The sequence below is a fragment of the Portunus trituberculatus genome, chromosome 28 (assembly GCF_017591435.1).
Source record: "Portunus trituberculatus isolate SZX2019 chromosome 28, ASM1759143v1, whole genome shotgun sequence".
Taxonomy (NCBI): Eukaryota; Metazoa; Arthropoda; class Malacostraca; order Decapoda; family Portunidae; genus Portunus; species Portunus trituberculatus.
The window spans coordinates 1,305,012-1,319,769 of NC_059282.1; the positions used below are offsets into that span (position 1 = coordinate 1,305,012).

At 37.0% G+C, this 14,758-nt stretch overlaps 1 protein-coding gene across 7 annotated transcripts in view; it reads right to left on the reverse strand.

The window, feature by feature from the left end:
• Window positions 1–9,138: 9,138 nt before the first annotated feature.
• The window catches only part of LOC123510224 (5-phosphohydroxy-L-lysine phospho-lyase-like), a 26,947-nt gene continuing 21,327 nt past the window's right edge, over window positions 9,139–14,758 (reverse strand). For all 7 annotated transcript variants that reach the window (XM_045265173.1, XM_045265169.1, XM_045265168.1 and 4 more), the window contains 4 exons: window positions 13,699–13,843; window positions 10,667–10,766; window positions 10,208–10,396; window positions 9,139–9,980 (listed from right to left, as the gene is read on the reverse strand). In XM_045265173.1, coding sequence (XP_045121108.1) covers window positions 9,839–9,980; window positions 10,208–10,396; window positions 10,667–10,766; window positions 13,699–13,843 — 576 coding nt within the window. In that variant the 3' untranslated portion in view covers window positions 9,139–9,838. The remainder of the gene's footprint in view (window positions 9,981–10,207; window positions 10,397–10,666; window positions 10,767–13,698; window positions 13,844–14,758) is intronic.

Sequence of the window (14,758 nt, forward strand, 5' to 3'; positions counted from 1 at the left end):
CACACACACACACACACACACACACACACACACACACACACACACACACACACAGGAGTTGTGTGGACCCCCTATAAAAAGAAACACATAAGGAAATTGGAGAGACTACAAAAAATGGCTACAAGAATGGTTCCAGAATTTAAAGGGATGACATATGAGGAGAGACTAAAAGCTATGGATCTACCAACCCTGGAACAGAGAAGAGAGAGAGGGGATCTGATACAAGTTTATAAATTGATTAACGGAATGGATCAAGTGGATAATGAGAAACTAATCCTGAGAGAAGAATATGACATTAGAAACACAAGATCACATAGTAAGAAACTGAGGAAGGGAAGATGTCTGAGAGATGTTAAAAAATTTAGTTTCCCGCAGAGATGTGTTTAGACTTGGAACAGTTTGAGTGAGGAAGTGGTGTCAGCAAAGAGTGTGCATAGTTTTAAAGAAATATTGGATAAGTGTAGATATGGAGATGGGGCCACACGAGCATAAAGCCCAGGCCCTGTAAAACTACAACTAGGTAAATACACTGCATAGTGTAGTGGTTACACACTCACAATCGAGATTCAGATGGGAGGCAAATGGGCAAGTCTTAATGTGTGTGTTCACCTAGCAGAAATAGGCAGGATGTAACTTGAGGATTGTGGCCTGCTTTGGTGTGTGGAGTGTGTTGTGGTCTCAGTCAGAATAAAGATCAGTCTATGAGCTCTGAGCTGTAATAAGAAGACTGGCTGGGTGACCAGCAGAAAGGTGAATTACACACACACACACACACACACACACAAATACAGTGAGTGTGAGTGGAAAGAAACTCATGGGAAGATTGGCTGGGTGACTAGCAGATGACTGTGGTGAATTACACACACACACACACACACACACACACACACAGGAAGGAAGGAAGGAAGGAAGAACAGGAAAAAGAGCTCCAGAAATTGAAAGAACAGATAAAAAGAGTAGAAGAAAACGAAACTAGGCTAAGAACAGAAAATGAAGAATTAAAAAAGGTAGCTAACTACAAGAAATTGATGGAAGAAGGACTCGGTAAAGCCGAGAAAGAAAAAGAAGCTGAAAGATCTAGTTAACAAAGAAGAGGAAAGACTACAAGACGTGATTAAAAAAGAAGTACAGGCATGGAGGATCCAAGATAAGAAAGACAAGGAATCATTTCAGGAAGTATTTCAAGAACAGTTAAAAGAAAGAGATGAAAATATGACAAACAAAATGATAGGAGTCCTGAAGAAAAAAAGAAAATTTAGTAAGAAAAATTGCAGGAAAAAAAAAAGTGTAATTATTTTTGGCCTGAAAGAAGAAATGTTAAATATAGACCAAGAAGGGAAAAAGACGAAATGAAATCAGTAAAAGACCTACTAAAACATCTAAATGATGAGGATAGACAGAACTTAGAAGAGGAAATAGAAGAAATCCATAGAATGGGACCATATCAAGAAGGAACAGTGAGACCAATTAAGATACTACTAAAATCTCAAGCAACAACAGAAGAAATACTATATAGAAAAACAAAACTCAGAGAAACAGAAGATTGCAAAGATATATATATATATATATATATATATATATATATATATATATATATATATATATATATATATATATATATATATAAAGAAAAATAGAAATGAGGAGGAAAGGAAGAGACACAACAAACTGGTGGCAGAAGCAAGAGAAAAAAATAATGAAAGGTCAGAGGAGGAGAAGAAGGCATTTTTTTGGGAGAATTATAGGAGACAGGATAAGGAAATGGTATATAAAAGAGAAGGAAGAGAAAAAAATGGAGCAAGTTTAACTAAAAATGATAAGAACAAGAGATTAAAAATGATGTATACAAACATAGATGGGGTTTTATCAAGTAAATTAGAATTAAGAGATTACATAGCGAAAGAAGAACCAGATATTGTATGCCTGGTGGAAACAAAGTTAAATGAGGCAATAAAAATAGACATAGATAAAAGGTATAATATATGGAGGAGAGACAGATTGGGTAAAAGAGGAGGAGGAGTCATGATGATGTTAAGGATGGTGGTAAATCAAGTGGAGTTTGGGGAAGGAAAATCAGAAATACTGTATATTAAGATACATATTAATAAAAAGGAGTTAACAATCATTGGAACATATGTGCCACCAAAAACAAATTCATGGACCAATCAAGAATATAAAGACATGATAAATGACACAATAAGGAGTCTTACAAGAATCATTAAAGAAAGGAGAAAAGTGATATTAGTAGATTTCAACTGTAAGGAGGTGGACTGGGAAAATTATGAAAGTGGTATGGGGGAAGAAGCCTGGGGAGATAGATTCCTGAACCTAATGATAGATAATATGATGGTCCAAAGAGTAAAGGAAAACACAAGATTCTGAGGAAACGATGAGCCGGCAAGATTGGACCTAGTTTTTACAAGGGATATATAAGTGAACGATGATATAAGACATAAGTGCCCATTGGGAAAGAGTGACCATGTAATATTAGAAACAGATATAGAAGAGGGAAAGGAAGATAGAAACGAATCATACAAAGAAGACCGATTAAATTACAGAAAGGCTGATATTGAGAACCTCAAGAGCTATTTCAAAAACGTAACCTGGGAGGAGATGGAAAACTCAGAGATGGTGCAAGAGAAGTATAACTTATTTTTGAAATATACAAAACAGGAGTCAGGGAATATGTCCCAAAATATAGACCTAAAGAAGAAGGAAAGAAAGATTGGTTTAATGCAAGGTGTGCTAGGGCAAAGGAGAAACGAGATGGAGCATGGAAAAGGTGGAGAAGAAACAGAAATCCAGAAAATAAGGAAAACTTAAAAACAGCAAGAAATGAATATGCTAAGGTGAGAAAGGAAGAAGGAAGGAACTATGAAAAGGATATTGTCAAAAAATGTAAGGAACAACCAAGATTTTTCTACAGATTCATAAATGGAAAAATAAGGCAAAAAGAAACAATAGAAAGGTTAAAAGGAGAGAACGGGATGGTGGAAGACCCAAAAAGTATGGCAGAACTGTTAAATAGTAAATTTCAGGAGATCTTTACTAAGGAATCCAAATTTGAAAGACCACAAGGTAATAGAGAGACTATCCATATGAAAGAGATTAAAGTAACCAAGCTTGAAATAAGAGAGTTGATGACGGAATTAGATGAGAAGGCAATGGGACCGGATGAAGTCTCAGGCAGAATATTAAAAGAATGTAGAGAAGAACTAGCAAGTCCTATATACAACATCATAAAATGCTCAATAGAAAATGGAACAGTACCAGTAGAATGGAAAAGAGCTGAGGTGGTTCCCATATATAAGAGCGGAAGGAAGGAAGAACCTTTAAATTACAGACCAGTATCACTAACTATTGTAATATGCAAGATGTGTGAAAGAGTAATAAAGAAACAATGGATTGAGTTTCTTGAAGACAACAAATTATTATCAAATAGCCAATTTGGTTCTAGAAAAGGTCGGTCATGTGTAACAAATTTATTGAGTTTCTACTCTAAAATAGTTGATAAAGTACAAGATGGATTGACTGTATTTATTTAGATTTAAAAAAGGCGTTTGATAAAGTGCCACATGAAAGATTACTATGGAAGTTAGAGGAGAAGGGTGGCTTAAAAGGAAGCACTTCAGGGGGAGAGAAATAAGGACGGTAGTTAAAGATATGAAGTCCAAGTGGAGAGCAGTAGACAGAGACAGGGGAGTATTGGTGCCAATAAAAATATATATATATATATATATATATATATATATATATATATATATATATATATATATATATATATATATATAAAAACATGCCAGAGGGAGTGAACAGCTACATAAATCTGTTTGCAGACAATGCAAAACTGTGCAGAGTCATAAAACAAAAAGAGGATTGTGAAATACTGCAGGAAGACTTAAACAAGATCTGGAAATGGAGTAAAAATTGGGAGATGGATTTCAATGTGGACAAAAGCCATGTCATGGAAATGGGAAAAAGTGAAAGATGACCAGTGGTAATCTATAAGATGGGAGATGGAGTAGAACTAGAAAAAGTAAAAGGAAAAGGACTTGGGAGTAACGATGGAAGAAAACAATCAACCGGTAAGCCATATTGATAGAATTTTCAGAGAGACATATAATTTGCTAAGGAATATTGGATTAGCATTTCACTATATGGATAAAGAAATGATGAAGAAATTGATAAGTACTAAAATAAGACCTAGATTGGAATATGCAGGAGTTGTGTGGACCCCCCATAAAAAGAAACACATAAGGAAATTGGAGAGACTACAAAAAATGGCTACAAGAATGGTTCCAGAATTTACAGGGATGACATATGAGGAGAGACTAAAAGCTATGGATCTACCAACCCTGGAACAGAGAAGAGAGAGAGGGGATCTGATACAAGTTTATAAATTAATTAACGGAATGGATCAAGTGGATAATGAGAAACTAATCCTGAGAGAAGAATATGACATTAGAAGCACAAGATCGCATAGTAAGAAACTAAGGAAGGAAAGATGTCTGAGAGATGTTAAAAAATATAGTTTCCCACAAAGAGTGTGCGTAGTTTTAAAGAGAAATTGGATAAGTGTAGATATGGAGACTGGGCCACACGAGCATGAAGCCCAGGCCCTGTAAAACTACAACTAGGTAAATACACACACACACACACACGCCCAATAGTTCAGTGGTTAGAGTGCTGGCTTCAAGAGAGGAATTCGATTGTGGAGATATTTGGGTGTGTCTCCTTTCACGTAGTGTTCACCTAGCAGTGAGTAGGTACGGGATGTAAATCGAGGAGTTGTGACCTTGTTGTGTGTGTGTGTGCCTGGTCTCAGGCCTATGAAGATGGAAATAATGAGCTCTGAGCTCATTCCGGGAACGCTGGCTGTCTTGTCAGAGACTGCAGCAGATCAAACAGTGAAACACACACACACACACACAAACACATAAACAAGATATTTGGGAAAACATAATATGCTTCAAAATATTGGTCTTGCATTCCACTACCTAGATGAAGGAATGATGAAGATGATACTATGCACTTTAATAAGACCCCAGTTAGAATATGCAGCTTGCGTCTGGTCACCACACATGAAGAAAAATGTGAAGAAGGTGGAAAGGGTACAGAGGCTGGCAACAAGGATAGTACCAGGATTCAAGGAGTTAGACTATGAGGAAAGACTGAGGGAGCTGGGGCTGACCACATTAGAAGAGAGAAGAACAAGGGGTGACATGATAACTATGTATAAATTGGTGAACAAGATTGACATATTGGACAGAGAATTGATAAAGGTGACCACAAGTAATCATCTCCGAGGACATGGAAAAAAACTAATAAAAGACATCTGTTTAAATGACGTGAGAAAATACAGTTTCCCGCATCGTAGTATTGATAAGTGGAATAAACTGAGCAGTGATGTCGTTGATGCGGTGTGTGTCAATCAGATGAAAGAGAGATATGACAGGAGTAGACAAGGAGACAGGACACAGAGAGCTTAGCTCAGGCCCTGTAATACACAAATAGGTAAATACAAATGGGTAAATACACACACACACACACACACACACACACACACCGTGCAGGACACTTGCATCTGAGCAGCTCACAGGGATTACTACTAAAGGAGTTGGAGACTGGCCTAGATGTATGTGCAGTGGGAGAGGGGGCCATAGGTTCTCCTATCTCCAGATTAAATAAGTGTTAGATCACATGTAAGGACTGAATAACGAGAGAGGGAGAGAGAGAGAGAGATGGAACCAAGTAGCGCTGCCAGGCGTATGGCGGAATCAAAACATACGCCGAATGATAACCAACGCTTTATAGAAACCCCTATTGGTTTAAGGAAACTTTCAGATGATATTATGGAAAAGGATTTCTCGGGTTTCAGGGATGAACGAGGTAATATGAAAAGGATTTCTCGAGTTTCAGGGATGAACGAGGTAATATGAGAAGACTTATGAATGTAGAAAGAGAATTAAGATATATGAAGGAGGTGATGTCCAATCTCATGGACAAACAAGACTGACTGATAACGGAGAATACAGCCCTGAAATTGAGAGTAGTTGAATGTGAGAAAGTCAGTGCAATAAATCAGGAAATGAAAGAGGAGATTCAGGAAATAAGGAAGCAAAATGACTTTCTAAAAACCAGATACCAAAATTATGAAAGCTGTTTAAAGAGCTTGCAGGCTAAAGTGCAGGATGGGATTATAGACAGGGCAAAAGTTGGACTAGGTGATAACAAGTTGAAAGAACTAAGAAATGAATGAAAACAGGAGCCAGAAGAGGAAAAAGTCAATTTTTCAGAAGTGGTAAGGAGACAAATTCAGGAGAACATGAAAGTTGCTGTAATAGAAGTTATTAAGGAGAAGGAAGAGTTGGTGCAGGATGCAGTGGACAAGAAAAAAAGTTTCATGATTTATGGGATGAAAGAAATAAAAAATCCAAATAAATTCACGAGAGAATGTGAAGAAAGAGAATTGGCCAAAACTGTTATCAAACGAGTACAAGACAGAACAGAAGAATTTGACCAGGAGGTGGAGGAGGTGATCAGGATGGGAAGATACAGTGAAGGGGGTAGGAGACCAATGAAGGTGAAAATGAGATCTCAGGTGGCTGTAGAGGAAATTATGGCTAGAAAAGGGAAGCTGGCCGATGATGTTGAACACAAGGATATATGGATAAAAAGAGATATGAACTTAGAGGAAAGGGAAAAGGAGAAAGTGCTAAGAAGTGAAGCTAAGGAAAAAAATGAGAAAAGAACAGAGATAGAGAAGAAGAATTTTTACTGGAGGGTTCTGGATATGAGACTTAAGAAGTGGTACCTAAGGAAAAAAGAGGAGATCGTGGAGGAGGCAATAAATTAAGAGTGACTTATACTAACATAGATGGTTTGTTATCAAGCATATTGGAAGTTCAGGATTATTTGAAAGAGAAAAAGCCGGATGTATTGTGCATCGTTGAAACAAAACTGAGAAGAGAGATCCACGTCAACTTTAAAGAGGAGGGATATAATACCTGGAGGAGGGACAGGAAGGATAAAGTGGGGGGAGGAGGAGTGCTAATAATGGTTCGTGATAATATATGTGTGAGGATGTGCAATATGGTGAGGACAAAGTGAAAGTAATGAGTAACAATCAGAACAGAAGATTTGAAGAAAAGAAAAATTATAGTTACATATGTTCCACCAAAGACTAATACTTGGGGATCAGAAGAGCATAAAGATATGCAAAGAGAGGTGATAAGGTGCCTAGATAACATGGTAAGAAGAGATAGAAGAATACTCTTAGTTGGGGACTTTAACTGTAAAAAAATAAACTGGAGAGAGAGATGGAAGTAATGGATAATGCTGGGCAGTGGAGTGAGAAAGTGTTACAGTTGACTATGGTTAATACAATGGACCAGTGGGTGGAGGAGTCAACAAGGTATAGGGGGGAAGAAGAGCCATTGTTGCTTGACATAGTTTTCACAAAGAAACCAGAACCCCCTCCAATCATACAATACCTTAGTCCAATGGGGAACAGTGATCATGTGACATTAGAGATGCAAATGCAGGAGGAAGATGAGATAAGTTACAGAGAGGACTATAAAGGAGAGAGATAAAATTATGCAAGAGCGGATTTTGAAAAATTAAGGATTTATTTTGCTGATAATGAGTGAGTAATATTATGGGCAGAAAGGCTGTACAAGAGAAATATGATATATTCTTACAGAAATACAATGAAGGAGTAAAAAAGTTTGTTCCTGTTTATAAAGTTCAGAAAAAAATACATGCTTGGTACAATGCTGGATGCATACAAACAAAAAAGGCAAAAGATAAAGCGTGGAAGAAACTCTTAAAGCAGGGAAATGACTATAACAGACAGCAGGACAGAGATGCTAGAAATTAATATATTAGAGTAAGGAGAGAGAAAGAAAAATTTTGAGAAAGAGGTAGTGGATAAAAACGAGGATGAACCCAAACTTTTCTACAAGTTTATAAACGGCAAAACAAAGAATAAGGAAACAATTGGAAAAATAATTAAAGAAGGGAAGACATACCAAACACAGAAGGAAATGTGTGAAATAATGAATGAGTGATGCAAAGTTGCTAAGAGTTATCAAAACCAGAGAGGACTATCTGCTGTTCCAGAAGATTTAAACAAGATCTGTGAGTGGAGGAGGAAGTGGAAATTGAAGTTTAATGCTAAGAAATGTCACATAATGGAACTAGGAAAGAGTAAGAGAAGACCAGCATGGAACTATTTGATGGGAGAGGAACAAATAATGAAGACTAAAGAGGAAAATGATCTTGGAGTGACCATACAAGAAAATCTGAACCCTGATAAACACATAAGCAAGATATTTGGACTATCATATAAAATGTTGACTAATATAAGAGTGGCATTTCATTACATGGATAAAGATATGATGAAAAAAATCACCACAAGCATGATACGCACAAGGCTGGAATATGCAGCAGTGGTATGGTCTCCAAGCTCTAAAAAGGATATAAGAAAATTGGAAAGGATACAGAAGATTGCTACAAAGATGGTGCCAGAATTAAAGGACCTCACATATGAAGAATGACTGAAGGAAATGGGACTGCCAACCTTACAAGATAGAAAAGAATGTGGGGACCAAATAACGATGTATAAGATAGTAAATGATATTGAAAAGATAGACAAAGAAGACCTGGTGCTGTTGATGGAAGAAGATGGAAGGACATGAAAAGATTAGGATGAGGCAGTGTGAAGGATACTGGAAAATACAGTTTTCCACACAGAATGGTGGAAAAATGGAATGCATTGGATAATGGAATTGTAACAGCACATAGTGTGCATAACTTTAAAGAAAAACTAGATAAATGGAGATATGGAGACAGGACACTATGAGCCCTGCTCGAACCCTGTACAATACACACACACACACACACACTCTTGCACCTTATATCCAACATTTTCCAAGAGAAAATACTTAAATACTTTCTGAACAGATGTACTGCATGTACATGTGTACTGCAGTACATATGTATGATGTAGAACTTCCTTCTGGTTATTAAGAAGTATTTGTCCAAAGCTGTGGTCATTCACAGCATTCAGTAGTATCCCACAGTGGTGGGAAGGGTGTACGTACATACTTTGTTGAAGGATAATGAAGGAGAAAGGCATTACACTTCATGGATTTATTGTTTCCATAATATCAAAACATCTTAAACCACACGACGTAACAATTAATACCTTTGATGTAGACCTGTCAGATGCATATGAAACATGAACACTGATGAAAAATGAAGAGATTGGAGAGAGGAAAGTATGGTAAAAACGTACATTTTGAGAGAAAAAAATAATGTTCATTATGGAATATTGTAATAATAATCTAATACTTAAAATTAAAGAAAATAATACGAAGGAACTTAAGATCCAGAACATCATACACTTAGTGAGCCGGTTATTTTTCAAGTCATTGAATTTCTCAAATATGAAAAGAAAATCAAGAAAGGAATTTTGTTTTGGGATGATAAATAGAATATAAATAAAAATGAGATGATCACTGGAGGAAGATCCTTAAGGATTACTGGAAGGACAGAGCAGTAATGTATGGAGATGAGAAAGTGCAGATGACCAACCACTATATATATTAGTCTACACCAGATTTACTTCCATGCAAAAGTGAAGATCTTGGAATGATATCACTATGTCAATAGGGAGGCAGCAATTAATCATTCCACACCACTGTGTCACTGGGTGCCTTGTGGTTCACACTTTCACACTAATACTGTCCTCCTTTTCAAGTCACTGAGAGGATGGTGGGGGGGAAGCAAAGTTGGTTAAGCAGCACACCTCTGCAGAAAAGGTTGTGGTGAGGTATTAGTCGAGGTCATGGTAGCTGCTTTGTCGGTACTCAAGATCCATGTTCTTGGAATTTTGGAATCCATCACTATCATCCTCCTCTTCACCTGCCTTCTGGGGCTGAATGATGCCCAGGCGGCCTTCACATATACCTGGCAGTCTGAAGGAAGAAATAGCACTCGATGAAATCTGACTGAAAGCAAAGACCATGAAGTGGCAGTTGTCTGTCCAAGCTTACTGACACTGTAGCCCTAAGTTGCACAAATATAAATAAACAAAGTAATAATAAAGTGACCATTGATGTCAGACCACATATTTAACCAGTTCACTTATAATATTCTAAGCTCATCAAATAACATGCTGCTACTTGTTACAGTGCAGACTCACATTCTGTAGGAGAGAAGGCTGCTTTCCTCCTCCTTTAAGATCCTGTGTTTGGGAAGCTCAGTGAGGACCTTGTCGAGGCGCTGGATGAGGCTAATGGCGTTCTCCTGAGTGAAGCACATTGGCGGCATCACCATCAGAATGTTTCGCTCCTGCCCCTCGTTGGCCAAGATGACATATTCCTCCCTCATCCTGCCGTGAAAAAAGAAAGTTGGCAACCACTTGCTATGTTAGGTTTCAACATTCATTTCTTCTTTTCTACTGATCTTTTATGATATATATATATATATATATATATATATATATATATATATATATATATATATATATATGGCAAAATAATCATTTATAACTTGGTGATGAGTTAACTATGCTGTAGTGGTGAATGCATAAAGATTGCATGGTGCATCATTGCATACAATCATCACTAAGTCTACCATGCGTCTCACACGCTGTCCTCACTTGTTCACAATCAGCTCAGCGATCTCCTGTGCAGGTTTGCGGCTCTGTCTGCTCCACACCACCTCCATGCCCACCATGAGGCCTCGCCCCCGTACATCTCCTGCAATGGGAAGGCATAATATAAATTAATATATTTTATTTTTAGTTTTAAAGGCAGGCACAGAGTGAGTGCTATAACTACAGAAGTGCTTATTGGTGATTAAACTGTACCAGGAAAAGAATACCATATGATTCAAACGAGAGTTTGGATTCGTCAGGAGTCAATCAGGGAATCGGGGAGGAACAGAGAATGATTATATTAGGTGTTTAAGGTCAGTCATTAATAAAGGATATCAGCAAGGCAACGGAAAGTCTTGACCTATTAGAAGAAATGGACAGTACAGCTGGCGCGAAAAAAGAATGTACCACTGGGAAGTAAACATTTTTCTAGGACACCTATACACTTTCTGTCGCAAATTACTCCTTTAGGCTTTAGTATTACTGCTGATAAATAACATTTACCACAACCTCTCCTGAAACCAGCAAGTAAAAAAAAAAAAAAAAAAAAAAGTGTGAAGGCTTCTGGAGATCACCAGGAAAACTACTAGTGTTAAACCACATACTGCTGATGATGTGGTGGTGTAGACAACAAATTCTGCATGATCTGCATAAACTTAAAAATGACGCACTGAGAAACATCTATATGTTTTGTACATTTATCAGTATTAGATACCTTATTAGTAGTACTGATTACAACAGACTGATGCCCTTTGATTTTTGTTTGGTCTCCTTGCGAAGCTACACACTCCTTGACATGGGTAATAAATCCATTGGCGGCACTTATTAAAAACGATCAAGTCTGGCAACACTTTCACGTTTTCATCTAAAACTTTAAAGGATCTTGAGGGGAGTGTGTTATGAGTGACTCTGTGGTGCATGATGTGTGATAGGCATGTGGCAAGATCGGAAACATGGTTGGTGTAAACATCTTACAGATACGCCAAAGGGTGTTGTGTAAGACCAAAGGATAGTGTGTGAGAAAGTCCTGGATAAAGCAAGTGTATAAGGAAAGGCGTACTGGAGGAGGAATACGACAGAGGTCTCCAACCACTAGATTATAATGTTCAGCCTTCGAGATGTTAACAGTCAAATGAGATAGTAACGGACAGGGTTGTGAAGACAAGAAAACTATTACATAAATCCACACATGGTAGGACTGGTTGTGTAACAACACAACTATGCAACTTTGTGATTTGTTAGGCCAGAAAGGTGTTTTTGTGACGGTAGTGTGGCCTAGAGCAGGACACAGTTGGCACAGTAGATGTCCATGTTTGTTATATAAAAGATAAAATTAATTTGCAGAACATGCATGTGGATTTGGATCTAGGGGATGGAGGAGCACTTGGCGATGTTCCGCAGTGTTGCTGTGAACATGATCGAATCAGGTTGGTTCGGGGCTTCGGGTCGAGGCTGAAGCGCTGCGCCACACAGATGTGATGCATTCAGTGTGTGAGGAATCGAGTTATGTGCACGCCGAGTGTGAGCATTCTGGGAACGCTGGTTTGTACTTGCTTTATTGTTAGTTAGAGCGGTGTGGTTACACTCTTCGCGTTCTCAGTGTGGATGATCTGTGCGTGCTGGCACACGTGGTACTTAGTTATTCTGCAAAGTGGCAGCAGTTTTAAGCGGTGTGCGTCGCAGGGAGCAGCAGGTGTTCTGGTTGGTGTGAGGAACGCTTCCATTCCTTCCTCCTCCATGCACGCCGCGAGTCAAAACTAAACTTCCCTCACTAAAGGTAAGTGAAGAATGTAAAGGTTGTGTAATAACTATCTATAAGAAGGATTAGTGATGGACGATGCCGCTCTCATGAGGTTGGATTAGGTTACAGTAGATAAGATTAATGAGCTGCGGGTCGAAAGGGCGTAGTCTCCTGTCACCGATGGGAGGCAAGACTCGCTAGAAAGATGTCATCGATGGAAGTTTTCTGATTTAATGTAACTTTACAATCAAGGTGGTGGCGGCCCATGATTTAATTTCAATGCTATTCTTTGACTTACCTCACAGACTGGTATAGATTTACAGTGAATGCACCATTCCTCTCAATCTATACGTACAATCCTGCCTACCATCACGCCATTAAGGTTGTTGATATAAGGAACGAGTAATATCTAGAATATTTCATATTTAGTGTATTGGACACAAAACTGACCTACCACAACATAAAGTAATCAGTAAAGGTAGATGTAGGTAGATATAATCGTGGCCTCGTTATCTCCTCGTTAGACTTTACCACTACGTGACGTTTACCATAAGCTAGGGTGAACTAACACACTAGATAAATTAAAGGTTAACATTCCATTTGTGTCACATCAATTAGTGGAATATAGAACAACTAGCTGAAGTTAACCATGGGTGTCATAACGCCATGCATACACAGACCAAGGAGATAAAAACACGAGTGATATTCAATTTTGTAGCAGCTCCCTTCCTCCTGGCCTGGACAGCCGATTGACATACAGAGCCGGATATCGATTAATGCATTAACTGGACGGAGGAGTCAATCACGCCACGAAGAGGAGTAGATCACTGCTGGCTCAAGATTTTATGTCCACCTCAATGGGATTAATTAGCTTGTCACTGTATCCATTAAGAGATGGCTTCTCCTGGTGCAGCCATCGAGCCAGGCAGGACACGCTCTTGGGAGACGTGTTGCGATGGTATACCTACATTTTATTTGGATTTGCTCGAGTCTCAATTCTTATTTATCACACCGCTAATACCGATGAGATTCTGCTGAAGATGCAACACACGTCAAGCAGACAATGGGGCAAGTGGTATGGGCAGGCAGGAGGACTGGTAGGTGCGTAATTGAAGTAGATAGGAGAGACAGACAGAACAGGTAATAAAGCAGGAAGGTTGGTATGTAGGTAGACAGGCCGAACAAACTGTTAAATAGGAAGGTAGGTCGATAAAAACAAGTAGGGAGACTGATAGATAGTTAAGAGATAAAAGCAAGACAAGTAGGCAGGAAGGTTAGACAGGATCGCACCCACCTATATACTCGTGCTTGTGCTGCAGCTTGAGCAACTCCTCCAGCAGGAAGGTCCCCACGCTAGCTGCTGTTTCCATGAGGTGTTCCTGCCTCAGCCCCTCCAGCACCACGCTCCCCACCGCGTTCATTACCTGGGAACACCTGTACTGAAGGGGAGAAAAGTACGCCATTACACCCACAATTCATTCAACTTGCAACCTTTTTTTTTTTTTTTCGATATTTTTAGTGTTGCGACATGTTCGTGCATTGCTCGTGTTTGTTGTCATTGGAATACAGTGTGTGGTAAGGAAGTGTGGCAGCAGAGTGCAATAATACTAACTTTGGTCACCTACATATTTCTAAACGTTTTTATTTTCTTTCCTTTCTGTTTTTTTCACGAAGTAGTCTCTCTCTCTCTCTCTCTCTCTCTCTCTCTCTCTCTCTCTCTCTCTCTCTCTCTCTCTCTCTATATATATATATATATATATATATATATATATATATATATATATATATATATATATATATATATATATATATATATATATATATATATATATATATATATATATATATATATATATATATATATATATATATATATATATATATATATATATATATATATATATATATATATATATATATATATATATATATATATATATATATATATATATATATATATATATATATATATATATATATATATATATATATATATATATATATATATATATATATATATATATATATATATATATATATATATATATATATATATATATATATATATATATATATATATATATATATATATATATATATATATATATATATATATATATATATATATATATATATATATATATATATATATATATATATATATATATATATATATATATATATATATATATATATATATATATATATATATATATATATATATATATATATATATATATATATATATATATATATATATATATATATATATATATATATATATATATATATATATATATATATATATATATATATATATATATATATATATATATATATATATATATATATAT